The 26,857-nt window shown below is 36.5% G+C and overlaps 1 protein-coding gene across 3 annotated transcripts in view; it reads right to left on the reverse strand.

The window, feature by feature from the left end:
* Positions 1 to 678: 678 nt before the first annotated feature.
* Positions 679 to 26,857, reverse strand: part of grm5b (glutamate receptor, metabotropic 5b) — a 538,196-nt gene continuing 512,017 nt past the window's right edge. For 2 of the 3 annotated variants that reach the window (XM_028800414.2, XM_028800413.2), the window contains exons 9-10: positions 9,685 to 9,750; positions 679 to 2,981 (exon numbers count right to left, since the gene is read on the reverse strand). In XM_028800414.2, the coding sequence (XP_028656247.1) occupies positions 2,165 to 2,981; positions 9,685 to 9,750 (883 nt within the window). In that variant the 3' untranslated portion in view covers positions 679 to 2,164. The remainder of the gene's footprint in view (positions 2,982 to 9,684; positions 9,751 to 26,857) is intronic. The other variant, XM_028800415.2, reaches the window with a different exon arrangement.

Genomic DNA, 26,857 nt, shown 5'->3' on the forward strand with positions numbered 1-26,857 from the left:
TATTACTTGATATTATTTTCATTTATTCCTTAAGCAAAATGGATTAGAACTGAATTCGCAATTTGCAAATATTTTTAATGGCACCCCCTAATTTGTTCAGACAAATATAATTATTACTTCCAAGTTATTGGTTTCTAACTTCAATACCTTATTTATAAAATCATTTTTGCTGAAAAAGTGTCTTGTTTAAATATACAGCTGAAACGAGAAACCTATTTTCTGTGTAAATACACTGTTTTTAATTCTCCTGAACAGAACGTATAGTAACAGCATTTTTGATGCTGTCCCGTCCTGTCTGTGCTCAGTATTACTCTTTGAATGGTAAATATTGCTTTTATTTTAGACTCCCCACTCAGTCCTCTTTGAAAATAATTTTCAACAGTTAATTAAAAAGGAGCAATGATGTTCATGATAATAATTCAAATTATAAAATGCAAATTGTATAATCTAAGGATTTATTGTATAATCTACAGATATAAGCATACAAAATGATTGTGATTTAATGTTGTCTTTTGTATTTAATTTTGGCTTTTTACACGTGAATTTTCAAATGCAAAATGTATTAACATTTCTGCTTACTGTACTAAAGGTTCTAGTTTAAAAGCAAACCAAGGAATGATATTAGATAAATTAAGTGGATAGGAAAGATGAGTGTTAAATTACCACAAATAAAAAAATTAAACAGATTCAGTTTAATACAGTTAAAATAAATGTAACGATTATAGGTTGATTTTTCTTTTAGATTAGGAATGATGTTTTAAGAAAATTTTTTTGATATATACATATGGAAAATCTTTGTACTGTTATGTCAAGTCAAATTTGTTTAAGAAATATAAACACACACATCAAATTTCCATGGAAACAAATGAGATTAATTTAAATAATAGAGATGGATAATATTAGCATGCCCTTTATATATTTATATTACCAATAACAATTCAATGAAATTAATTCTTGAAATAAAAGCAGTGTGTTGCCAAACCGAAATATGAATTCTTTAGTAGAATAGATATATCATTTTATTTCATATAATTTCCTCTTTTGTAGATGTGGAAAACCTTTCCACGGTAATGTACTTTTCTTTGATGCCATACTTAAAAAACAAAACATATATGCACTCAGACACACACACACACACAGAAAACCTGAAACAGATGGAAAGCACAGAGTAAAACATGTCCTATGCTTTTTGAATTTCCTTCACAAATTTAATAAGGACACATTGCTTTTCTTATATACTGGTGGTTCTTCCTTAACTTTTTGCCTTACAGTTGGTGGGACAAGTCAAAGCCTCATCACCCCAGTTCTTCTTTTTTTTTTGGGGGGTGAGTCTGACTACTATTACTATTGACTGGCTCTACTCTAAAGCAAATCATACTTCTGTTGCAATGGATATTTTTCAGATATTTTCCAAAGCATGTTTGGTCCCATATTAACTTAGTCCTCTTTAGAAAATATACATTCAGAATGACGTTCCACCGTGGGAAATGAGTTGTTGCCAAATGGAGAAAGAAAAGAAAACAGGTAACCCTCCTTTAAAAAGGTTACTTTGGGAAGTCTAACTTGAGTGGAAAGCACAATGCAGTAGTATATCTGATTTTTTTGGTGATACAATCCACCAAAATGTCTTCTTCATATTACATGTGTAAAAGGGCTGCCCAAACACAGCACCAAATGGACCATTGCAGCTAAGGTTACTGTCCCAAACAGGCACTGTATATTCTGCTTTAGTCTAGTTTTTAGAGTAGCTTATCTTTGCATGCTCCACTGTAACAAAGACATTTAAAGAGTTGACATCGCTTAACGGTCATCCTACTGTACATGCAACAACAGTAATTCAAAATAGACAAATGGAAGGAACCTGAGCAAAAATGATCCTCTGGTGCTAGCATTTGAACACTATTGCCCTAATTAGTTGAAAGCCCATGTGTAACTAAGGCCACTACTAAATGGACACCTTGCAAATAGTAAATACTAGTAAGTCATATTCAGAACACACTCATGTTTGAATGACAAAACACAACAGTGTTCAGTAGTGTTTAACCTTTTTGCCTTGCCACTGCTGAATCCATGTAAACATAATAAATATGTTAGGCTTGTTTTTTTCTTCTTGTTGCTTCAGTGGTACATATAACCATGAAGAGTATGTGTGCCACTTCTCGGTTCACAACGAAGAAGAGCTCTGACTATAATCTCTCAGCACCAGTTTATCGTATTTGGGGGAGGAAGGGATGCAGAGAGCTGATTCGGAGACAGGAGAAGTTGGAGATGTGCTTCCCGAGTCTACAGAGTCTCTGAAAGGGGAAGGTGGAGTGAGAGCCACCAGCTCTTCAAAGTCAGTCTTGACTGCAGAAGACTCAGAGGTGCCATCTTTGATGCTAGCAGAGGACGTCTTGCTGGGAGCCTGAGAGCGCCCATTGACTTCAATGGCAGGAAGGGGTTGGACCTCAGCAAATGTAGTCATGGTGGTGGGAAGCTGGATCTCCCTAGGAATTAAATAGGATGGACATATGGTGGTGGATCTCGTTGTCCCTGGAGGAGAGGAAGAAAGCATCATGGTGTTCAGCTCTGTGATATTAGCAGTGAAACGGTTTACCACACTGCTGATCTGCTCCATCAGCGAACCCTGGGAAGAATTACTCCTTTGAGGGTGCTCTGAAAGGTAGGCGGCTGCCTCTTCCTCTTTTCTACTGACTGATGAAGCTCTCTGACTTACAGTGCTGATTGGAGAAGGAGTTTGTGGGCGAAATTGAGCAGGATAATGTTCTTCAGCTTCGGACACCTCATATAGCATTTTGGCACTGGTTTCAGGCATGTTGTCACTGCTGTAACGATTCTCGGTAGTTTTTGAAAAGGGTTTAATGACAGCTGTTTGGTTGGCATTTTCTCTTTTTTTGATGTGGACGGAAAGCCGCTTCCACAGATGCTGACCCCTGGTGCTTCGCTCATTCTGAGCCCAGGTGACTGACTTTCCATTTGAGCTGCATGATATGATAAAAGAAAAAAAAAAGAAGTGTTAGTTTTGTCCCCTGTTCATTTTATAACAACCTTTTATTTTTTACCTTACTAAAAAAAAGATAGTAGGCTTTCTTTCAGTAAACAGTTTAATTAGGGTGGTAGTTTCTCAAAAACAGGCAGTAGGCTTTTATAGATTTAATGCAAGTCCAACTCACATTCTTCTCAAATTCACATTGATAATGCATCAGAATAATAAGATAATGTAAAATAGTTTTATTGATATTTATTCACTCTGAGAATACCAAAAATCCCAGGCTGTCTTGATTTGTATACTGCAGTATTGCAGGAAGCCATTAGACTTGAACTTATCTGACAATCTATTATTGTGATTTTGACATTTACTGTAATAATTCACTCTGGTCATATTTATATAAATTGAGTGCTGTTGACCATAGTGTAGTATTTTTAGCACAACCAACTACTCTAATATGGTCAATTTCTCCTATTGAATGTTTCATTCAATTAAAAATCTTTCACTTGACTCTCAATCGGCATTTTCATTAATCACTAATCCTTTGAGTTAAAGATACTCACTGTTGCCATAACTTTAACATTACAGAAGTCAATCCTGTAACTTATATTTTTCACTTTATTACCTTTAAATCTGGTGCCTTCTAAGATTTACAGTTCTTAATTTTTCATCATATCCAGTTCCAAAACCCAAACAAATGAAGTGCAGGTAGCAAGTTATCAAAAAGCTATCCAGCTATTGGGGCACAATTAGCATCTCTGAAATCATATGCTCAAGTAAAAGGCTCCGATAGAAACAGAAGGGAAAAAAAGGCTGTGGGCTAACCAGTGTTTATCTGCTTTGGTCCATTATGTATATTTTAACGATTGGCTTCCAAAAGGGGAACGATGTTCAGTGGTAAAACAATAAGTGTACAAAAGGCCATGTACTAGAATTTGCTTTTAATAAGAAAATGACTTTAACAATATGTGCAGCCTCTATAGCCTTCCAGGAGCAGATTTTTAATTCTAATGTAAATGGTGTGATGTAACCTGACACAGTAGCAAAAGTTTCGGGGTTTTACCTTCCAAGTTTTGGGCTGAGACTTTGATTCCCAGTCCTGTCTCTGTCTGTGTAGAGTTTGCTAGCTTTATATTTGTGTACATACTCCATTTTCAAAAGATATACATATTAGGTGACCTGAAAACTCAGAATAACCCTTCCATAAGAGAGTGTACTAAGTGATTGACTTGCTTTCCATCAACGATTCATTTCTACCTTGAATGAAATTTTGCTATGTTAGGCTCTCATTTTGGGAAACACTTTCAGGACACTAATTGGCTGATGTAATAGAGAAGCATGTGACTAACTTCTTTTTCTTCTGATGAATGAAAAAAAGGTTTTAATCTTGGGCATCAAGTAGAGAAGTAAACTTGTTGCAGCAAATGGTTGACTATTGTGTAAGCTATTTGCATCAGTTTTATTTATTTATGTTTTTTTGTTAAGTGCATTTATGTAGAATGCACTTATCCTAAGTTGCATCCACAAAACTAGATAACATACTTTAGGCTTCCCAAAGTCATAGATGCAATAGACTGCATTCATGTACAGATAATGGCACCGTCAAGCTCATTACAGGCTGACTATGTGAAATTCAAAATATTCCATAGTATTAATGCTCAGGTATGTCTTTTTACATATATGGCTAGTCGTATGAAGGCAAACTCCTTCAGCTGGAGTGACAGTGGGGCATCGTACTACTGGCATATATGTGCAATATGTGTTTGTATATAAATTTATATTCTAATAATTCTTAAGCATGTTCTGGTATATAATTTTCATTTTCTGCCAAATGTGCTTCACAAAAATACTGCATATTTAATCATTTAAAGTATGATTTATAAACTAGTACATTATGATCACAGTTAAACAGGGCAATTCAAAGGAAACTTTTTTAAAGTTGATTAAAGCCACAAATATTTCATTATGTAATGTACAAATTCAGAACTGTAATGTACTTGGGCATTTATTCAGTCTGCTATGGACTGCCATACAGCCTCTCGATTCATTGCCTTTGTGCTATTATAGATCAAGTATTATTTCTTGATCAACTGCTGAAAAGACCACCTTTCATAGTTCTTCTATTTTAAGAGAAAATTAAATAAACCTCTAAACTTTTTTCAAACTATGCCATAACAGATCATTCATCCCATCAGCTTCACACTTAAAATCACATGTACTAACTCTGCAGATGCTGGACTCTCCTATGTGCTTTTTGAACTATGATAGATGTTATTGACGATCAGCTCTCAGGGTTGCTTACATATCACAAATGCGCACAAAATCGTGGACTTTCTAAATGTGCCTTTGTAGAAGGAACATTTTTTATATTAACAAAGAAAAAGCAAATTAACATAAAGAGCCATAAAAAGTAATTAAAAGCTTCTAAAACATTAGATTAAGCATAAATTAGAATGTTGAGAAAATAAGATAGGTCAAGTGAATAGTTAACTAAAAATCAGTCATTTTGCATTATTTTTTAAGCTTACAGCAGAATTGCTAGTGTGGGAAAGAACAGATAAAGCAAAAAAGATTGAGAACACCTGTGTCCAGAGATAGGAAGCTAAAAGAGGCCAGCTGAAATATTGAATCAGCAAAGATGACAAAAAGGCATCGCTGCCAAGGTCAGGTGAAGTAATGCAAGGAAAATGACAAAATATGTTCTATATATATTGAGAAAATTAGTAATACTAGCATTTAACCTAATTCCGGAAATTAAATATAAATCAAGCATGCCAAGCAAATGATTAAATAAAGGCACATGCTATAGTTCAGTTTTAATTAAAGCTTAAGCTTCAGGCCACTAATATAAAAAAGTTTGGAAAGCTTAAAGGAAACCCATATGTGGAATTGAGGCCTTGACCAGATAGAGAAAATAAGAACAGCATAGAAAAGTAAAATACCAGGATGGGGCCAGCAATAGGAAAGTAAGGAGATAATAAGGATTCCCATGGGAACTCAAGGTTCGGCCGGACAGGAGTAGAAGGGATGCCGGACAGGAATAGGGGAGAGTCAGAGGAGATGAGCAAAAGAGCTCATTTGAGCGAGGTCAGAGAAGATAGGAAATGACATAAGAAAAGCCCAAAATGGTAAGAGGAAGCCATCTGCCCAGCCTTAGACCAATCAAAATAAGCAGAACAGAAACCTAGAGAAAACAATGGACATTAAAGCCAGGTGCAGAATGAGCTAATTGAGCAAGGACAAAGTGATAAGAAAATGATATATACGTTTTGGATTTTGAACCGTTCGAGGCTCAGCTCAATTTGGCCATATTGAGTTGAGTCCTTGTTATTTTTATTATTATTATGCTTATTTTATTGCAATAAAACTGTAAACTCTGTTTGCCTATCCTGACACTCCTAATAGCATTTATTTCAGGTAAAAAGCCTTCTGGTGAAGATTTTTCGCCATGACATCTTAAGTTAACATGAATTACTTTCCCTTTGTGGAAACAGTTTAACCTGAACAGGAAAACAAACCTTATTCAAGAGACTCAGGTAAGTCTCAATTTCATTTGCGTGCCATGAGGAATACCCCCAGAGCTTGAATGTTGCCCAAATCATTATGTGAGTTCTTTGTACATCTGTGGAATATGTCTGCATAATACTGTTCTCACTCACATCCTAAAGGTAATTTATAAATTGTCCTAACATAAGTGAAATTGGGTGAGCAGGTGGTTGTGCCATGCGGCTCTCAAAGGTTTATCTCTGCCTTGTGCTCAGTTATGTTGAATTATGCTCCCAACACTGTAATCAAAAAGTGGATTCAGAAAAAGAATTAATGTATACTTTTCAAAAGCAATATGTCATAAACTGCTAGTACTACGAAAACTAAATTGACATAAACAGCCATGTTGTCACGTTGCTGCCCTCTATTATTTTTAGTAGAACTAATTTTTTTATACAGCAGGTGAATGGAACATTCAACAAGTCAAATTTCAGTGCATTCTATAATGGACCTTCTCTTATTTTATATAGAATATTATTTTACAAGTAAGCTATGTTATCTATTAATTGAACAAAAAGGAGTTGCCAGGGTGGCACAGGATAAGATAAGGCCAAGCAGGTGTTAGAGAAAGTGGATCACTGGAGGACTGCTTGGAAGGAATGAGTCATATTGCATTATTTAGAAGGCAAGAAGAAAAAGAGCTACCCTGCTACTCAGAGACATCGGGGCTAATAGATGGCGCTCTAGTTTAGCTGAACTGTAGCCATGATGAACCATTCTTGACCATGGAAAGTTAGAATTGAAACCTGGGTGGGGTTTAAAAGCAAGTTAATAACTGTGATACTCTTGGTCTAAAGATAGTTGGAAGAGTGCTTTTGTGTGGTAGCAAAAAAAAATAAAATAAAAAGTAGAAAGTGAGAACACACTACACCAGACAGACATGACTATAACCCAAGGTGCTAAACTGAAAGGGGAAAAAAAGTTTCATGCTGTGTTTTTTTGATGCTATGTGTTCTCCCTTTTAAAATGTACCCCTGTATTCTTATTTCACACAAAAAGCAACATTTTTACATCACACAAGCATTTTGGTCAATGTTCTGGGGTGAGAAGCCATGATGGCAATTTACAATAACAATATTTAACAATATTAATTACTTAAAATCTTCAGAGCTAATGCATACAGTAATTCATACAGTAATTCATAGCAGTAAAACTATAGCTGAAAGGCAGAAAGTTTGCTTATTTTAACACAATTATTTCACAACAGTAAATCAATATTTGGCAGCATTACTGTGCACCGAATGTGAAACATTAATTATGACGGTTTTACATTTTAAAAGTCAGGAAGAGTAATATTTCATAAAAATTATTTTCTTTTGCTATAAATGTATTTTTCAAAGGTTGGTTAAATATAAATTCTAATGTCAAACTCTGTGATTAAATATCTATTGTAAAAGACATTATTTAAGAAGAGAAGTGCTGCACATGTATCTTCTGGGCAAGTACCCTCATTTTTCTCTTTGCTGATTCATTTCCCACTGATGACTTTAAGTTTTCCAATATTTAAAAAAAAAAAAAAACAACTTTCAATTTCGTTTTGTTCAGGAGACTGGGAAAGGGGCACAAAACAATCTTCAGCTGATAAAGATAATTTGGAATTGGCAAGTTACCAGAGTAGAGAGATTTTGCAAACTATACTCAGTAATCTGGTTTTGTAACAAGAAGTACTGGGCTCTTTATAATGCAGAGATCTGCACTCAAACAGTGACTATAAATGATGGACATTGACAGTAAAAGTGTCAGGCGAGCTCCTCAAAGGAAATTTCTAAACACTGTCGGCCTATTGTATGTCTACAATAATTAATTAGAATTAAATTATAATTATAAAATTGAATACTGAAACAAATAGTTGGACATTTTTCTGAAATGCAGGGAGCAAAACAGTGGAGTAACCTGGAAAAGTGAAAAAACAGAGCTGAAAATAAAATTAAAGCAAACTGTGATTTGTGACAAAGCTCAACATCTGAGATCTTCTGTACTTAGTTTATAAAAGGAACACAATATAATAACCCAGGATGTGTGTTGCATATGGTTCAACAAAATCTACTGCAAAGGTTCTTACAAAGTGAAAGCACTGCAGTCTGAACAGCACTTTTAGAGTTACTCAGATGCCCCTTTGCTGATGCTACTGGATGAGCTATGGCTTTCTGCAGCTCCTTATTAGAATAACTGGGTTTCGAATATGAATGAATGGGGTTTGATTTTGAGTTTACCTTGCTGAAATTAATTTCACATCAGAAAATGAAACAAGTTTCTGTTGTATTGTGTGAATGAATCTTGAAAATATGGGAAATGATAAAACAGGAGTTGTTTAAAAAAGAAGCACATTTCATGGATTACATTCCTGATTGAGATTTAGTATAAAAGGAAAATGCCTTAAGACTGGCGTGGGTTCCTATAATAAAAGGTAGTTGTTCTTCTGCCGAAGGAGCAATGTTGAAAAAATTAGTAATATAAGGAAATGTTCATTCTGCTTTGTTTCTGGTGCTGATTTAACCACAGATAAGACTAAGTGGGACTGAATAAAGTACTGTAGCTCATATCATCTGTTGAAATCAGCTGAAAGATGAATTTGCACACAGTTCATTACTGAACTATGGAATGCATTTTCTGCATTGAATAGAATGAATTGCAATGTTGTGCAATGAACATTACTTACTTACTTACACATGCTAAAAAAACAAAGTCATACATATAGTATGGCGGCAGCAGTAGCAGTAGTAGCACCAGCATTATTTACTAACCAAAGGTATCTGAATCTCAATGGTAGCCAAAAATTACAGAAATCCAGCTTGGAAAAGCTTCATAATTCTACAGCTAAACAACACCAGCTGATGAGATCTTCTTAACAATATCCAATTTCTTTGTATCACACACAATATGACAGCAAAACACTGAAAAGTTCACAACACCAGGAGGAACAGCAGGATTCAAAAGAGGGCAGCTTTTGGCAATGACAATGGGCTATGGGTGAGTCCTTAAACAAGAAGAAGCACAGACGAATAAAACTATTCACAAGGCCTCGGCCATTAAAGCCAAGAGGATGTTCACAAAAAGGATTTGTGCACAAAATTAGGGCTTTGGGGAAGGAGAGGGTGTACAGTCAGACAAAGCAAAACCATCCAGCTTCAACAAAACTGTACTCTTACCTAGTGTTGGGATTTTCTTCCTCTCTGGTGAGATGAATTACAGTGTGTAGAGAATTTGCTGCTTCGCTTTGGATACAAAACATAATAATAATGATATAATGGAGATTTGGATAAAAAATGTGGTCCAGGACAAAAAAAAACTTATGAATAAGATTTGAAATTTGGTAGAATAGGTGAACCAAAGGAGAAAAAAACAATACCACAATTGTGGAAAATTGTGATTTTTGCAAAAAAAAAATTCCCTTCTAGAAATGTTGAAACCATTAAAGGCAGCATGAAGATTCTTTCAAAAAAGAAACATGGCATAGTTCAGGAGGTAACTATCATTTGTTTTCAGTGCAGAGGTATAGTAGTGACATCACTGCAACAGGATCTCACGTTACAACTATTATAAAATATGTTAGCCAATATAAACATACACATTAAACACCAAGAGTATATACAATAAAGTAGAAGAAGGTAAAACACACAGAATCTGTCATTAAAATGTGCTGGCGATTGTCCAGTCAATCATAGGACACACTGTAGGATAGATCCTGGACTTAAGAATTTTAGTGTAATTATGAAATACAATATACTCATTAATTGCATACAATAATAAATTAGTAAAATTATTTAATGCTCTGGTACACAAAGAGGACTCAACTCTTTGTATAACTACTAATCATGGTGCTATACTTGCAGAACTCATATCATACCCAGCACTCCAATAAGTTTGATTAAATTTCGGAGTAGAAATTTTCTCTTGCTATACTATAGAATTCTCCCTTGATAAGTGACAATGTGTGAATAAACAACTAATCAGTAAGTTGATGTCGTTTTTCTGCATTTCTCTTTATTTATCTAAGTAAACTCACTAGAAACTATATTGATCATCTTTTATGTTAAAACAGTGAAAATGAGAAACATCTGTCCATTAAGAAAAATGCAAATTTACTTGATAAGTCTTCTTGGATTCTTTGCCTTCATTTCAGGGATGAGAGATCCATGGGAACAATAATCTTTTACAACTTAGTATTGATCTTTGAAGAATGGAGCATGTAGGACATGCTTTTCCAAGTATAGTGTTTTAATTAGACATTCTGTTTGAAAAACAGCAGATGCCTTTGGCCTTGCTTGGCACATCATCTGACAGCAGAACAGAAGATTGTACTATTGGTAAAAATAGACCCTGAGATATATGGACACCCTCTCAGAACAAGGGAGCATACAGTCAAAACAGCATGTGGCAAAATGGAAATGCTGCTCAGAGCTTGGATTGTAGATCTTCAATGGCCTGCTTTAACAACTTCATATCAGAACCACTGAAAATATGTTTTTTTTGTATTTAGTTCTATTGATAAAAACATTATTGCACTGTAAAATGTAAGAATTCTTATATAATATCAAAAACCGATGGAAGGTGAACCACGCCTTAATAATCAACATATCTAGATTATTTTAGTAATGAAATGACTTTAGTACTGAGAGTGGATTGCAGGCATGAAAAATAAACGGACAGTATTTCCCAATCAAGTTACTTTAGTCTTAGCAAAACTCTAAATGTACACAACAGACATTACAATGTTTATCCATACATTTGCCAAGCTATTCATTTAAGCTTACAGAGAGATGGAATGTACAGTATATATTACATTTACTTCTGAGGTCCATACCAACAGGGAATTTTTCAGCAGATATTGTCATTTTTTTCATTTGTATAGTGTAGAAACCCTAAGAAACAAATGATCTGATCTTATAAATCTTACAGGCCCTCCACTGCCAAATATATATCCCTATTTAAGACGAAACAAAATAAAGAAAAAAAACAAAGGAAAAAACTTCATTTATTTAGATCCATACCAGGCTCAATAAATATCCATGAATAGATCAAAATAGATTTTGGATTACCAATTGGTTCGTGATTTTATAGGGTCACTTTTTCTTGATCTGTTTGTATCCTGCTAGGTAGCTTACTATACTGTACATTGAAGATGTTTTTGTTCACAAACTAGGAACCTTTTCAAAACCCCAAGAACCAGTTTCATATGTAAAGAACCCTTCCCAGAATTAAATGATTCTTTATCAAGCAATGATTCTTTGAGGAAACACACAACACAGTACAGTCCCATTTTAAGAATCAATATTTAAAGAGCGCATAACAGACTTATTTGGCTCTTCAGAGGAGGTGCTTATTGTTGCCAAAAATGTTATCTATACTATGAGGCAGCAGTGCTTACCACTGCGCCACAATGCCCCAAACAACAAATGATTCAGATGGAATGAATACTACAAATAAAATACAATAAATGGCCACAAATTAACAATATGTAAATCAAATATAAATCATTGTTGTAACAGAATTCTAATTACTCAGTTATACTGGAGGTGCCCCAAAGCAGCAGCATTGCGGGACTAGCTTGTCCTATTGTTTGAAGTTGCGGTTCCAGGAGCAGCTGAAATAACTTGTTTTGTTTCCAATGTATCAGTGCAGATGCTTCACACCTTTATCTTCCATTAAAAAGAAAAAACACATTGTAAATAGTAATTAATCTTTTGTTCCATCCATCCATTTTCCAACCCGCTGAATCCGAATACAGGGTCACGGGGGTCTGCTGGAGCCAATCCCAGCCAACACAGGGCACAAGGCAGGTGTTATTACTTTTATTTCACAGGGTCTTGTGTTTCCTGACTCAGGGAGGAGTAGGGATTCTTTAAGGCTTGCTTTGATTTAAAACCTGCCACAATGGCTAATTATGCATACATAATTAGCCACATAGTGCATTGTGCATGGACCAGTGTTATGTAACTGATGGAAATTCTCAATATTGTCACTATGGTCAGCCAACGTACCTTTTAACTGAAAATACTGTTGTTGTTTTTTTTTTAATCCATGCAGGGATTGGGTCATTCATGAAAGTTCTGCACATGGTTGCTGCACCTCTGTGATGGCATGCTGGCCTTGCAAAGCATCATGGGACACTGGAAAAATAACGTGTTCATCTAAGCCAGCCGCCTGGTGAACTTCCTGGAAAATATTCGGCAAACACAGCATATATGCTAGGAAAAATGCTTTGGTGAATTGCACTGATCAACACTGTTTGTCAGTTAACTCAGTTGGAAGCAGCTTCATATATGCTGTACTATTTTGAAAGATTCAAGCTGCTATCTTGATCACTAATAAAACACCCATAAAAACAAGCCAAACCGAACTATGGGGGGGGTAGTCCATCATACGACACACACATGCACGAACTAATGTTGAGCCAGTTTACACTTACCAATAAAACTAACCTGCACACTGTCCATCTTAGAAGGAAACCCATGCAGACATGGGGAGAATGATCAAGCACAACATAAACAGTGGGCAGGCCAGGAATTAATCCTAAGCCCTTGGAACTATATGGCAGCAGCAATGACCCCTGAACTACCATAACATCTAAGATATAATGCTTTATACAAAAAACTGCTGGCATAACTCTCATCTAGATTATAAGATCAATTCAAGACACATAACATAAATCTAAGATGAATATTTTCAGTTGACCAAAAGCTTAAGCCCTCCAGCCATTAATTTTGTTTTCTATTTTCTTTGGTGGATGATTGCAATATACCAGATCTAAAATTATCTGGGACGGATTCAAATTTGCTTTAGTGACAGTATTGGCAGAATCTTTATTTGAATGTTTATTGTAAAATAAACCAAAAATCATTAGTTGTATGAAGCAGAGGAGGTGTACTACGCAAACACAATTGTTTTTTTGTGTTCCTCTTTCTTTTGGCTCTACCATAAAATTGCACCTTTTTAAATGCATACAGTTTTAGAGTTAATGTTTTCATAACAGCTACCAACCTACACTGTAAACCCATATTATTAAAACTGCACTATTTTTCATAACATAAAAGGATATATATATATATATATATATATATATATATATATATATATATATATATATACATACACACACATATAAATATTTACTGTATATTTACACATACTTCACTTTCCTCTCCATCTGTTAGCCCTGATGAGTGTCATGGTAACAACATGCTGACTTGGACACATCATGCCACCCAATCCTTAGCAACAGTCTCCAGGTACTTATATTTAATTCACAGAAGTCTACCGGCTCTATAATAAATATCATTCCTCCAGCAAGTCTTGGATATGCTTCCAATAGGTGATGCCCAGTTAACATCCCCACTACCTGACCAAACCACCTAAAATAGCTGCTCTAAATCCAGAGAAGCTGCAATTATACCTTCAACATTCTTGTGTCTTGGACAGTGAGCCCATTTAAAATGAGCTAGAACCTCATTTCTTAAACTAACAAACTTATCTTTTCATTTTTACAAAATCTTGTGGTTATGGATGAGATAAGAGATATAGATGGACTGGACAACTAAAAGTTTCATCCAAGAAATTGCTTTCGCTATCACTTTGTCTGCAGAGTGTGAATTCACTTATTTTTCAATGTGGTCATGCCACAAATTAAGAATATCTACAGTGTAAGTCACAAATTCCCCAGAGTTACTGATAACAACCTTAACATCCCACGTACATCTCCTGAGTTGTACTCCATGGCCTCAATAAACCACAGGCACACCCACGATTTTCTTGGCCTTCAGGTTCTTTTTCAGTCAAGTCCAGAAACGTTTTTACTAACACAGTACAGAAGGACCCTTTCATTAGCTGAAAAGCTTCCCTTTCTATTTGTGTCTAAGAATAAGGTGCAGGTATACTTCCATGGTGGAGAAACTTGACAGAGTCAATGATCCTTTCCTCAAGAGAGACAAGTTGTCTTGATAGGATTAGTTGTGGCAAGTTGGTCTAATGAAAGGTGCCAGAATGTGAATCCACAATTAAGAATTCCATTATAATTTTTAAAAATCAAGTCATACCTTATGCAGTAAAGGCATAAAAGGATCTGCTCAAGGAGCCATCCTGGCTAAACTGGTCACCACGGCCTAGTCATTCTGGCCCACTAATGATCCCCTCTCCAATTAGCTAACCATCTCTCACAACCTAATTGCTAATGTGTGGTAAGCGTACTAGTGCAACATGGTTGATGCTGCACATCAGTGGTGGTTGACGTGGCTCCCCCCTCACTATGTAAAGTGCTTGAGTTGTGGGAATAGCACTATATAAATTAAATTAATTATTATTATTACTATTATCAGTACAAATAACAAGGGGTAAGTAACAGATAAAAATTAATCTTTTTAGGCTGGAATATTCTTTTACAGGGAAATGTTCAAGTTTTTGAAACAACCATAACATCCCACTTTCCCTTTGGTGGCATGGTCAGTCATCTCCTCAGCTGTTGTTTACTTTCACAACCGCACTGCACAGCAGTGGTGAGGAAGTGAAAAGTTACTTAAATATTGATAAGGTTTAAGTCATTTTACAGATTTGTTTTCATGGAAAGTCACATCTAAATACTTTGAAAAAAAAATGCAAAATTCCTTTTAAAAATGGCCTGGTGCACTGCTAGGAAAACGTGTATTATTCTTCTTATGTTGGGTAGTAAATGTCTGATTTGTTCCAGGAGAATCCTATTTTTATGCATTGTTTAACATTTAAAAACTGGAATATAACTATTTTTTTTTTGTTTTTTAATAAAGGTATATTGGGCCGCAAGCATAGTACAACCCCCCTATCTTTATTTTAATACACATCTGAAATTTTGTTGACTCATATGTGATCAGTGGATTAAAAAGCTGTGTCCCGTTCTGGGACAATGAAAATCTGGTCTTAGTACATTTTGTGTCATCTTTTCAAAGCAGAACAATTGAGTAAACTACTAATAATGGCTTTTGTTTTATTCCTTTAGTAATTCGTGGGTTTGTTCCAGTATGCTCCCCATTTGTGTCCAAAGTCAAGTAAATTTATTGAAGGGGTCACAGAATATTAGACCAGAAGATACTGTATATAAAATCAAGATCTCCATCTATAGCACATATTGAAAAGCCCCCTAAGACAAAAGCTCCATTCTAGTATCTCATACTTTCAAAGTACTGTAGATAACTTGCATTATCATCTACAGCATAACTGGCGTGACTTTCTATGGAAAGTTTCACATTCTTAATGAGACAAAGAGTTCGATGCATTGAAAATAAAGCAGAAAGAAATGCTGTATCGACCCATGACATGAATGCTGCTTCATACTTGTCATATAGGAATTAAAAAGCTGATAGTGCATTCTTGGAAAAATATAATATTTGGATTTTCTTTTCTTTTCTGCTGACAAATGAGAAAGCACTTTCAACTCATGTTTATTCATGAAGCTCATCCAAGACTATAATGCTCTCATTCCAGCTGTCACAAATGTGCAGATTTTATTCTTTGAACTGTCAATTTGCTGGCTTTCAGCAAAATTCCTACGAATCAGTGACACACTAAGTTTCGTTATGCTGAGGACATAATTTAAAATGACCATCTTCTATGGCGAAATCTAATAAAAAAGCCCTTCCTTAAGGCCATGGTTCAAACTGCAGTAAAGAACCAAAGAAACATTGAACATGACAGCTGTTCAAAGCTATTCACAATCAAGCCTTAGAGTTTATCCCAAAAATGATGTGGTGAAAAATAAAAAGAAGTTTATATTCTTTGCTTAATGCAAATAACAACCCCTACCCCTCAAACTGAAATGTGATAACTAAAAAGTAAAAGTTAGCTGAGCTGTTTTAATTATTTTCTTATAATTTGAATACAGTGAGCTAGAAGGAATAAATAAGATTGACCAATATGGTAAAGATACAGAGAACAGTCAGAAACATTTTGAACAGAGAAATGCTTTGCAGACAGAGAGAATTAGTGAGTGAGAATTCTATTACATAAAATGTGAAGAAAAAAATAAAAATGTCTGAAGCGACTGTCAAAAAGAAAAAAAATGATGTGCAGGAGGCAAGAACAGGCAAATTAGGAGACTTTCAAATAGGCTGGAATGTGCGAGTATTGCGTGAACTGAGACCCAGGTTCAGCTGAGAATCATAATAGACACTAAACTTATTAAGCATTTCCCTTTAGACAGGGTGTGATTGAACATTCATTTGCTGCCTGCTCTGTTTTTTGCCATTTTACACCCCCATTCTTTTTTTCGTATGCATAAAATTCTACTTATTTTCATCAATATTTATGACATGAATAACCTTATTCAGAAATGCAATGTTTCAAATACTTCTAAGTGTAGTCCTAACCACATTTTTTGTTTTTAAGTAATAAGATATGGGTGATGCTGTCTGCTCCTTGTTTTTTTGCAGAGACTGGGCTTTTAGAATTGTTATGAGAGAGCAGGGGTGGGAAAAGTTATTTCTGGAGGGCCGCAGTGGCTGCAGGTTTTTGCTCAAACCCAAATGGTTAATAAGAAGCACTTTTTGCTCAAGTAATACTTCTGCTTCATTTTAGTTGTCTCACTTGTTACGATTTTGAACTCTTATTGTTTATTTTAGTTTTAAATAACTTTATTCTCAGTTTGTAATTGCTCTTTATTAGCAAAAAAGATGCAAATGACAAAAAAGCAGCAGTTCTCCATTTAGCTTGTTACTATTTACGCCTGTGTGTATTTATCATGTGCTGTCTGGTTTAAATAAACACTTGGAAGGAAAGTGAACAGTGGCGTAGCGTAGTGGGGGCGGCCCGCCCCGGGCGGCACTTTTAGGGGGCGGCAAAATTTCATAATAAATAATAATAATATCTTGTAAAAATTTGAACCATACCTAAATAAGGGGGCGGCGGAATTTTCCTCCGCCCCGGGCGGCTGACACCCACGCTATGCTACTGAAAGTGAAGAGAAAAAAGTGAAGGGTTGAGAATAACTCTTCCGTTTTAGACTTCAAATCATTTTTATGATATCCTTAGGAAGAAAAAAAATCTAGGATATGAGAATGACCTGACATGGCAGAGTTAAAGCATTAACAAGCCATGAAATTTAATAATTGACTAGGATTGTTTTTTAATTAAGCAACTGGGTTTGATCAAAAACCAGCTGCCACTGTGGCCCTCCAGGACTGACTTTGCCCACCCCTGGTCTAAAGCGTTTGTCAATGATTGTGTGAGATTTCTGTGGTTTCTGACTCTTGCAACTTCTTACATGCTTTCATGTTAGGTGGTGATTTGATATTGCCAGTTCACAGTTTGCTGTGTGTTCCCTCTAAGTGTCTGCGTATTGAGCTCTAGCTTCCCACAAGCCTGAATTGAACTAATCATCTTAAGTATGGTGATGGATGCTGGATACCACTTGAGGGGCATGCTAACAAGGTCTCACTTCTGCCTTGCTCAGCTTGGTGCTGAATCAGGCCTCTCCTGCAGTACCTGAAAATAAATGGCCATTAATGTTCTAAAATTCTGGTGAAGAACATTAACTTTGCTACAGTGGATAAACAAATGTCTTCCATATTGTATTTTTTCAGATTTTATATCTTCTTATATAATATGCTACTGTGGCTGTCCATCTGTCTGTCCAGGATTTTAGATCACATGTAGCTCGCAAACTATTTGAACTATTGACCTGAAATTTGGTACACGTATAGTACGTGACATCTACTGTCCGCTTTCGGGGTGATGATTGACCTCCACGGTCAAAGGTCAACCCAGGAAGGTCAAGGTCAAAAATCAAATAACCTATAGCCTGAAAGTTGGTACATATATAGTATGCTGAAACTCTGCAGTACAGCTTTATATTAAAAGCAAAGAGTTTTGGAATTATTATTCTTTTTATTTTATTTTATTGCAGAATCAACTCTAGGCAGCGTGCAGTAGGGCGGCCATGTGGCGCATGCGTACAGGCACTGTTTTCATCCCTACCACTTTCACCATCACTTCCCCTACCTCTTCATATCTTAAATCATTCTTGAGGCAGATTGAAGACTTAAGGGCCAGCTTAAGTGAAAAATTAAGGAAAAAATACTGAGTAATTGCAACACAAAAACTGACTTAATCAGTTTTAACGCAAAAAGATACCGACAAAAGAAGAGAAGAGGCGGGCCACTAGGATGGAGAAAAGAAGAGCTGCTCAGGAAGCAGCAAGTGCATCAACCTTTGAGCAAACAAATGCTAAACGTACAGAGAAAGAGGATGAAAGCTATAAGCCAAATGTATTCACTGCATGTTATCGTATAGCACAATTGCATACAAATTATGTAGCTCAAGGGAGGCACGGTGGCGCAGTCTCCCCATATCTGCGTGGGTTTCCTCCGGGTGCTCCGGTTTCCTCCCACAGGCCAAAGACATGCAGGTTAGGTGCATTGCCAATCTGAAATTGTCCCTAGTGTGTGCTTGGTGTGTGGGTGTGTGTGCCCTGTGGTGGGCTGGCGCCCTGCCCGGGGTTTGTTTCCTACCTTGCGCCCCGTGTTGGCTCAGATTGGCTCCAGCAACCCGCTGAATCCGAACACAGGGTCACGGGGGTCTGCTGGAGCCAATCCCAGCCAACACAGGGCACAAGGCAGGAACCAATCCCAGGCAGGGTGCCAACCCACCGCAGGTCATTTTAATGTGATTTTTACTACAACACAAATCTAAAAACAGAATGAAAAAGCAAATGTTGTATACAAAACATAATAGAATTTCATCTCATTTTATTGACAAAACCAAATACACTCTTGTGTCACCAATAGTCATCAAATGTCACACACTTATGCAATGAAGAATTGAATTGAATATAAGCATGTCTATAGTCTTGTCTTATCGTTTGTGAAGAATTGTGAACATACAAGGCAAAATTCAAGGTGGTGGGTACTTAATTTAAAATGACATGCATTATTTCACTTATACTCTTGCATTTTAGAAAATTACATTCAGATCATATATACAGTATCCTAACTGAATATACTGTATTATGTCATATTTAGAACATTAGAACATTAGAACACTCTAGACGAGAACAGGCCATTCAGCCCAACAAAGCTCGCCAGTACTATCCACTTATTTCTTCCAAGAAAACATCAAGTCGAGTTTTGAAAGACCCTAACGTCTTACTGTCTACCACACTACTTGGTAGCTTATTCCAAGTTTCTATCGTTCTTTGTGTAAAGGAAAACTTCCTAATGTTTGTGCGAAATTTACCCTTAACAAGTTTCCAACTGTGTCCCCGTGTTCTTGATGAACCCATTTTAATATAACAGTCTCGATCCACTGCACTAATTCCCTTCATAATTTTAAACCCTTCAATCATGTCACCTCTTAATCTTCTTTTGCTTAAACTGTAAAGGCTCAGCTCTTTTAATCTTTCCTCATATTTCAACCCCTGTAGCACTGGAATCAACCTAGTCGCTCTTCTCTGGACCTTTTCTAGTGCTGCTATGTCCTTTTTGTAGGCTGGAGACCAAAACTGCACACAGTACTCAAGATGAGGCCTCACCAGTGCATTATAAAGGTTGAACATAACCTCCTTGGACTTGTACTCCACACATCGTGCTATATATCCTAACATTCTGTTAGCCTTCTTAATGGCTTCTGAACACTGTCGGGAAGTCGATAGCTTAGAGTCCACTATGACTCCTAAATCCTTCTCATAAGGTGTACTCTCGATTTTCCGATTGCCCATTGTGTATTCAAACCTAACATTTTTACTTCCTATGTGTAACACTTTACATTTACTGACATTAAATTTCATCTGCCACAAATCTGCTCAAGCCTGTATGTTATCCAAGTCCTTCTGTAATGATATAACGGATTCCAAATTATCTGCTAATCCACCTATCTTGGTATCATCTGCAAACTTAACCAGCTTGTTACTTATATTCCTATCTAAATCATTTATATATATTAAAAATAGCAGCGGCCCTAGCACTGACCCCTGTGGAACACCACTCTTAACATCGGCCAGTTCTGATGAGGTTCCTCGCACCATCACCCTCTGCTTCCTTTGTCTGAGCCAATTCTGCACCCATCTACAAACATCACCCTGAACTCCCACCTCTTTTAATTTGATGCCCAACCTCTCATGTGGCACCTTATCAAATGCTTTCTGAAAGTCCAGATAAATAATATCATAAGCTCCACTTTGATCATATCCTTTTGTTGCCTCCTCATAGAATTCCAGCATGTTAGTAAAGCACGACCTCCCTCTTCTGAACCCATGCTGACTGCTTAGAATAACTTCTGTCCTTGCCAGGTGTTGCTCGATCTTATCCTTAATAATTCCTTCCATTAATTTTCCTGTGATGCATGTTAAGCTTACTGGTCTATAGTTGCTTGGATCTGCCCTGTCACCCTTTTTATATAATGGGATGATATTTGCCATTTTCCAGTCCATCAGAATCTCTCCAGTGCGCAGTGACTTCCTAAAAATATGCGTCAAGGGTTTATATATGTACTCAGTAGCCTCCTTAAGAACACGAGGATAAATATTATCTGGTCCTGGTGATTTGTTCGATTTCAGCTTATTTAATCTGAGCAGTACTTCTCCCTCTACAATTTCCAAATCCCTCAGTACCTCCTTAGTAGTCGCATTTACCTCTGGGAGGTTATCCATTTGCTCACTTATAAACACCTCAGAAAAATGTAAGTTTAAGGCATCCGCTATTTCACTGTCTGTATCTTTTAATTCCCCTTTACTATTTCTGATGCACTTGACCTCCTCCTTGACTGTTCTTTTACTACTAAAATACTGAAAGAATCTCTTAGGGTCTTCTTTCACCTTATCTGCTAAATTCCTCTCCAACTGTCTTTTAGCCTTCCTGATATCCTCCTTAATGGTTGCCCTCATGTTCTCATACGCTCTACAATTCACTTTGCAGTCATTAGTTTTATATACCTTATAAAGCAGTTTTTTCCTTTGCAACTTCTTTTTTTAAATCTTTATTAATCCACCGTGGAGTTTTTTTTAGTTTCCTATTAATTCCAAATTTAGGTATATATCTGTCCTGCATTACATTTAAAACATTTTTAAACCTGTTCCACTGCTCCTCGACTGTTTTCACACTTAAAAGCTTATCCCAGTGTATCCTACTTAGACTTTGTCGCATCTGCTCAAAATTAGCCCTACCAAAGTTCAACTTAACAATTTTAGTCTTTGCATCTGCACTCTTACAAAATACTGAGAATTGTATTACATTATGGTCACTTGACCCTAGTGGTTCAATCACCTCTACACCCTCAATTCTATCCTGATTATTACAAAATACTAAATCCAGACAGGCTTCACCCCGTGTTGGTGCTTTAACATGCTGTGTTAAAAAACAGTCATTGATTACTTCTAAAAACTCCTCTTGCTTCACAGTTCCAGTGTTCAATTACCAGCCCAGACATTATCTAAGTTAAGTTTGCATATTCTCATTGTGTCTGCATGTTTGTTTTTTTCTGGGTAATCAATTTTCCTCCTCTAACCAGATAATAATAATAATAATTCATTACATTACAGTATGTTCAGGCTCTAAATAGGCTTGACGTGGGTGTATACATAAAAATGCCTTGTGATAAAATTAAATCCTATCCAGCGATGTCCCCTGCTTCGCAGCAATGCTTCTAAGATAGGCTCTGGCACCTGCAGACCTGACAAAGTGTTTTGAATTTCATTCTTCATTTTTCTAAACTCCCACTGAGGTTTTAAATGGTGGAGAATTCATATACAGTATGTCAGTGGTTGTTTGCACTGACAGCTATTTAAATGGCTTAAAATTATTTTTTACCATCTTGTAAGTCATATTCATTGCCCATGTATGCCCCTATTAGTTGTTTTTGTGCCTTGGTTACCACCATCAGTGCTTAGGAATGATATCACTTACAGGAAATGATAGAAGAATCAACCCTTCTGTTCTGTCACTGCCTGGGGATATCCTAGTAGACTTTGTTTGCTTTTATCTCCTATTTGGTTTTCTGGCTAAAGACTACATTATTTTCGACTTTGATTTCTGTTTTTCATATTGGGGTTAGACGAAAATTCTTTACCTTCCCAGTTATGATCTTGCTTTGTTTATTGACTACATCTACTCTTCTGATCCTTTATTCCTTTCTCCAGTGATGATTCATTATTCAGCACAACATAAAGATTACACAGGTTTGAAGATAAAAGGGAATACAAGGATATTTTATACAGCCTAGCCATTGTCAATCCGGTAGTTATTGTTCTGACAAATCTATTTGTTCAACATTTTAACTGATTATTCACCTCTCTGATACCCAATCCAAAAAACAGGCTCTCCAGTCAGACTGAACTGAGTAAATTAAAGAGTGACTTTACCAAGTATTTGATCTAATCAGGAATTTATCCTAAGACAACTGTAATACAATTATTAATTAAGAGGTCAATTGAAAGGAGAATACATGAAGGATGGGAAATTAATTGATCACAGTAACCTAAATCTGGACACTCTGATAAAAAAAGGTTAGTTAATATACTAATATTTATTTTGCTGACAAGTAAATATCATGCGGTCCCAGTGCTCTTGGCAGGCTTACAGTAGTCCAGGTGTTTATCTTGCACACCATAATCCCTTACATGGATAAAAGTGCCGCTTTTAAAATTCACTACATTTTAAAACTGCTTCTACATCCTCGGGACCAACCCTGGCACTGTTCCTTAATTACCGTGATAATCTTATTCTTGTTGTTACTGATTGCATTTTGTTTTCATTGTATACTTCTGGGTGCTTCTAATGAAATCTTTACAAAAATAACACCTGATAAAACCAAGCATTGTTAGCATTTTAAGTTTTTGTGCCCAAAGAAAATCTGCAGTAGTCTTTACCTTTCAGAAAACCGAATGAGTCAATGGACTGCTCGCTATGTGAAAAAAGATGGATATTGAGATATGCTTCCATTTCATGACATGACATTTAAAGAGACAAAGATAAGAAGACAGAGGGATGTTGGGGAGGTCTTGATTTATGTAATTTCAATAATGCAGAATATACTGAACTGTCAAAAGATAGGCCTGATTCTGTGCACAAATAAACTAAATGCATAGGCACTGTGAATTTCCCCTTGGGATTAATAAAGTATCTATCTATCTATCTATCTATCTATCTATCTATCTATCTATCTATCTATCTATCTATCTATCTATCTATCTATCTATCTATCTATCTATCTATCTATCTATCTATCTATCTATCTATCTATCTATCTATCTATCTATCTATCTATCTATCTATCAGCAGGCATGCGTGCAACACAGCTCCTTCATACCGGCTTTTCTGTGGGCAAGGCAGAGCAGCAGAAGTGCAGAACAGTGGGCCACCCTGTAAAGTGTTACTGGCAGTACAAACATTGCTTAGTGTACAGTTTGGGGTGGGCTGACAGAATAAAAATGATGTGGCAAGAGTTAAGAGCGTTGTTTTATTAGAAATTCCATAATCTAAAGGGCAGTCTGAAAGTAAGCAGGCAAGTGGTCAGGCATAAACTGCAGAACAGGAACAACAAAAGGGACCAAAAACATGAAACACACAAAAAAGTCAATATTTTAAGAAAAAAAAATCTCAGGAGTTTTAGAATCTTTTGCACAAACAGGACGAATAATGCTCAAGTAAATTGTCTCTGCCAAACTCCTTTGTATTTGCCTGATTTATGCTGCATTGCCAAGACAGTAAGGGGCTAAAGGCTAATTTTCTGACCAAAGTAATGGCTATGGGGTAGCACCCCAACCACATCTTGACAAAAGTAAATGAATATAGTGGTGAGATCCAAGTGTTCATCTGATTGTTAAACACTCTTGTAATCTGTGCTTTAATATATAGTGCCTGGAACAAGCCCCGGTTAGCCCTGGTTGACCCCAGTAGCCCAGTTAGAAGTTCCACCTATGAAACAATATTGTAATTTTGCTTTTTATACTACAGGGTTATAGCAAATAGGAGCCACTTCCAAAAACAATGCACACATGGTAGGAATCAGCTGCTCAAAGGTCCACCCCACACCATCGCAAAGTCTAAATGCACTGGAAACATTCCTATCCTAACCATCCTAGCATGTCTATTGTAACAGGATACATTAACAAAAGAAATAATTGTGTGAGGGTAGTACAGTATTTAGTGTTGCTGTCTCACAGCGTTCAGAGTTCTGGATATGAATCATGACCTCAACACTATATGTGTGTGAAGCTCGCATGTACTCCTTTTCTATGAGGATTTGAACTTCTTTATTACACTCGAAAGCTAAGATGACTGGCATCACTAAACTGACTCAATATGATCAAGAGTAGGTATGTAATTGAGTATACTCCTTGAAAGGCTGCAGCTATGTCCAGAAGTTGGTCTCTGTTTTCTTGCCTACTCAAAGAATGAACAGGTTCTGAAAGTAACTGTGCAAATGTAGTACCAGAGCAAAGAGGGCAGTAATACATCCTCACAGCGCTTTGCCCCTTTTAGTTGACATTGTGTGGAATGAGCATGTTCTTCCTTTGTTGGAATTAGTTTTTTTTATCATGCGTTCCTCTTTCCTCCCCAATCCAAAGACATGCTGTTAGCTAACTGAGAAATTTAAATCACCCTGGTATGTGCGTCGGTGTGACGTGATGGGTGGAAATCTTGTCCAGTGTTAATTTCTGTATTGTACCTAGTGTTGCAGGAATAGGTTTCAGCTTCCCTTAATTTTGAATTGATTAAACTAAGTTAATAAAAACGCATGATTATGGCAGGTTCTTCCATGTTGTATGTTGTAAAAACAATACAAACATCATGGGCTACAAAAAATGCATCTGAAAAGCAGCTGTTTTTCTAAACACATATATACACATGACCCAATGGATTAGTTATTAGATTTTTAAACCACGTCAGCTCAGCCCCAATGTGTGACTTTGCATCCAGACAGCCAATTGTGGTTTTGGGAATTAATGGCCTCTATTGAAAATATACTGTTAACACTAAAGATGCAGCTGAGTTTGAATTAAAACAAAACAAATTCTATACCAACTATTCATCCATTATCAAACTACTGAATCTGATGCATATTAGATCCTACCCAGGAAGCACTGGACTCAATGCATAAACTAACATTTACACATACTGGAGCAATGAAGGGTCGTCTAAACCAAACCTGTATGTTTTTGGCATATGTGAACCCTAGTAAAAAAACCCATAACGATATTTGGGGGAACATGCAACTTCTGTATTTTTACTAGGCTTTAAAATGCTTTAAAAACACATTTCATCATTTACAGTCATATGAAAAAGTTTGGGAACCCCTCTCAGCCTGCATAATAATTTACTCTACTCTCAACAAAAAAGATAACAGTGGTATGTCTTTCATTTCCTAGGAACATCTGAGTACTGGGGTGTTTTCCGAGCAAAGATTTTTAGTGAAGCAGTATTTACTGTAGTTGTATGAAATTAAATCAAATGTGAAAAACTGGCTGTGCAAAAATGTGGGTCCCCTTGTAATTTTGCTGATTTGAATGCATGTAACTGCACAATACTGATTACTTGCAACACCAAATTGGTTGGATTAGCTCGTTAAGCCTTGAACTTCATAGACAGGTGTGTCCAGTCATGAGATAAGGTATTTAAGGTGGTCAATTGCAAGTTGTGCTTCCCTTTGACTCTCCTCTGAAGAGTGACAGCATAGGATCCTCAAAGCAACTCTCAAAAGATCTGAAAACAAAGACTGCTCAGTATCATGGTTTAGGGGAAGGCTACAAAAAGCTATCTCAGAGGTTTAAACTGTTGGTTTCAACTGTAAGGAATGTAATCAGGAAATGGAAGGCCACAGGCACAGCTGCTGTTAAACCCAGAACTGGCAGGCCAAGAAAAATACAGGAGGGGCATATGGGCAGGATTGTGAGAATAGTTACAGACAACCCACACATCACCTCCAAAGATCTGCAAGAACATCTTGCTGCAGATGGTGTATCTGCACATCGTTCTGCAATTCAGGGCAATTTGCACAAAGAACATCTGTATGGCAGGGTGAAGAGAAAGAAGCCCTTTCTGCACTCACGCCACAAACAGAGTCGCTTGTTGTATGCAAATGCTCATTTAGACAAGCCAGATTCATTTTGGAACAAAGTGCTTTGGACTGATGAGACAAAAATTGAGTTATTTGGTCATAACGAAAAGTGCTTTGCATGGCGGAAGAAGAACACCGCATTCCAAGAAAAACACCTGCTACCTACTGTCAAATTTAGTGGAGGTTCCATCATGCTGTGTGGCTAGTTCAGAGACTGGGGCCCTTGTTAAAGTCGAGGGTTGGATGAATTCAACCCAATATCAACAAATTCTCCAGGATAATGTTCAAGCATCAGTCACAAAGTTGCAGTTA

The sequence above is a fragment of the Erpetoichthys calabaricus genome, chromosome 4, assembly GCF_900747795.2.
Source record: "Erpetoichthys calabaricus chromosome 4, fErpCal1.3, whole genome shotgun sequence".
Lineage (NCBI taxonomy): Eukaryota > Metazoa > Chordata > Cladistia > Polypteriformes > Polypteridae > Erpetoichthys > Erpetoichthys calabaricus.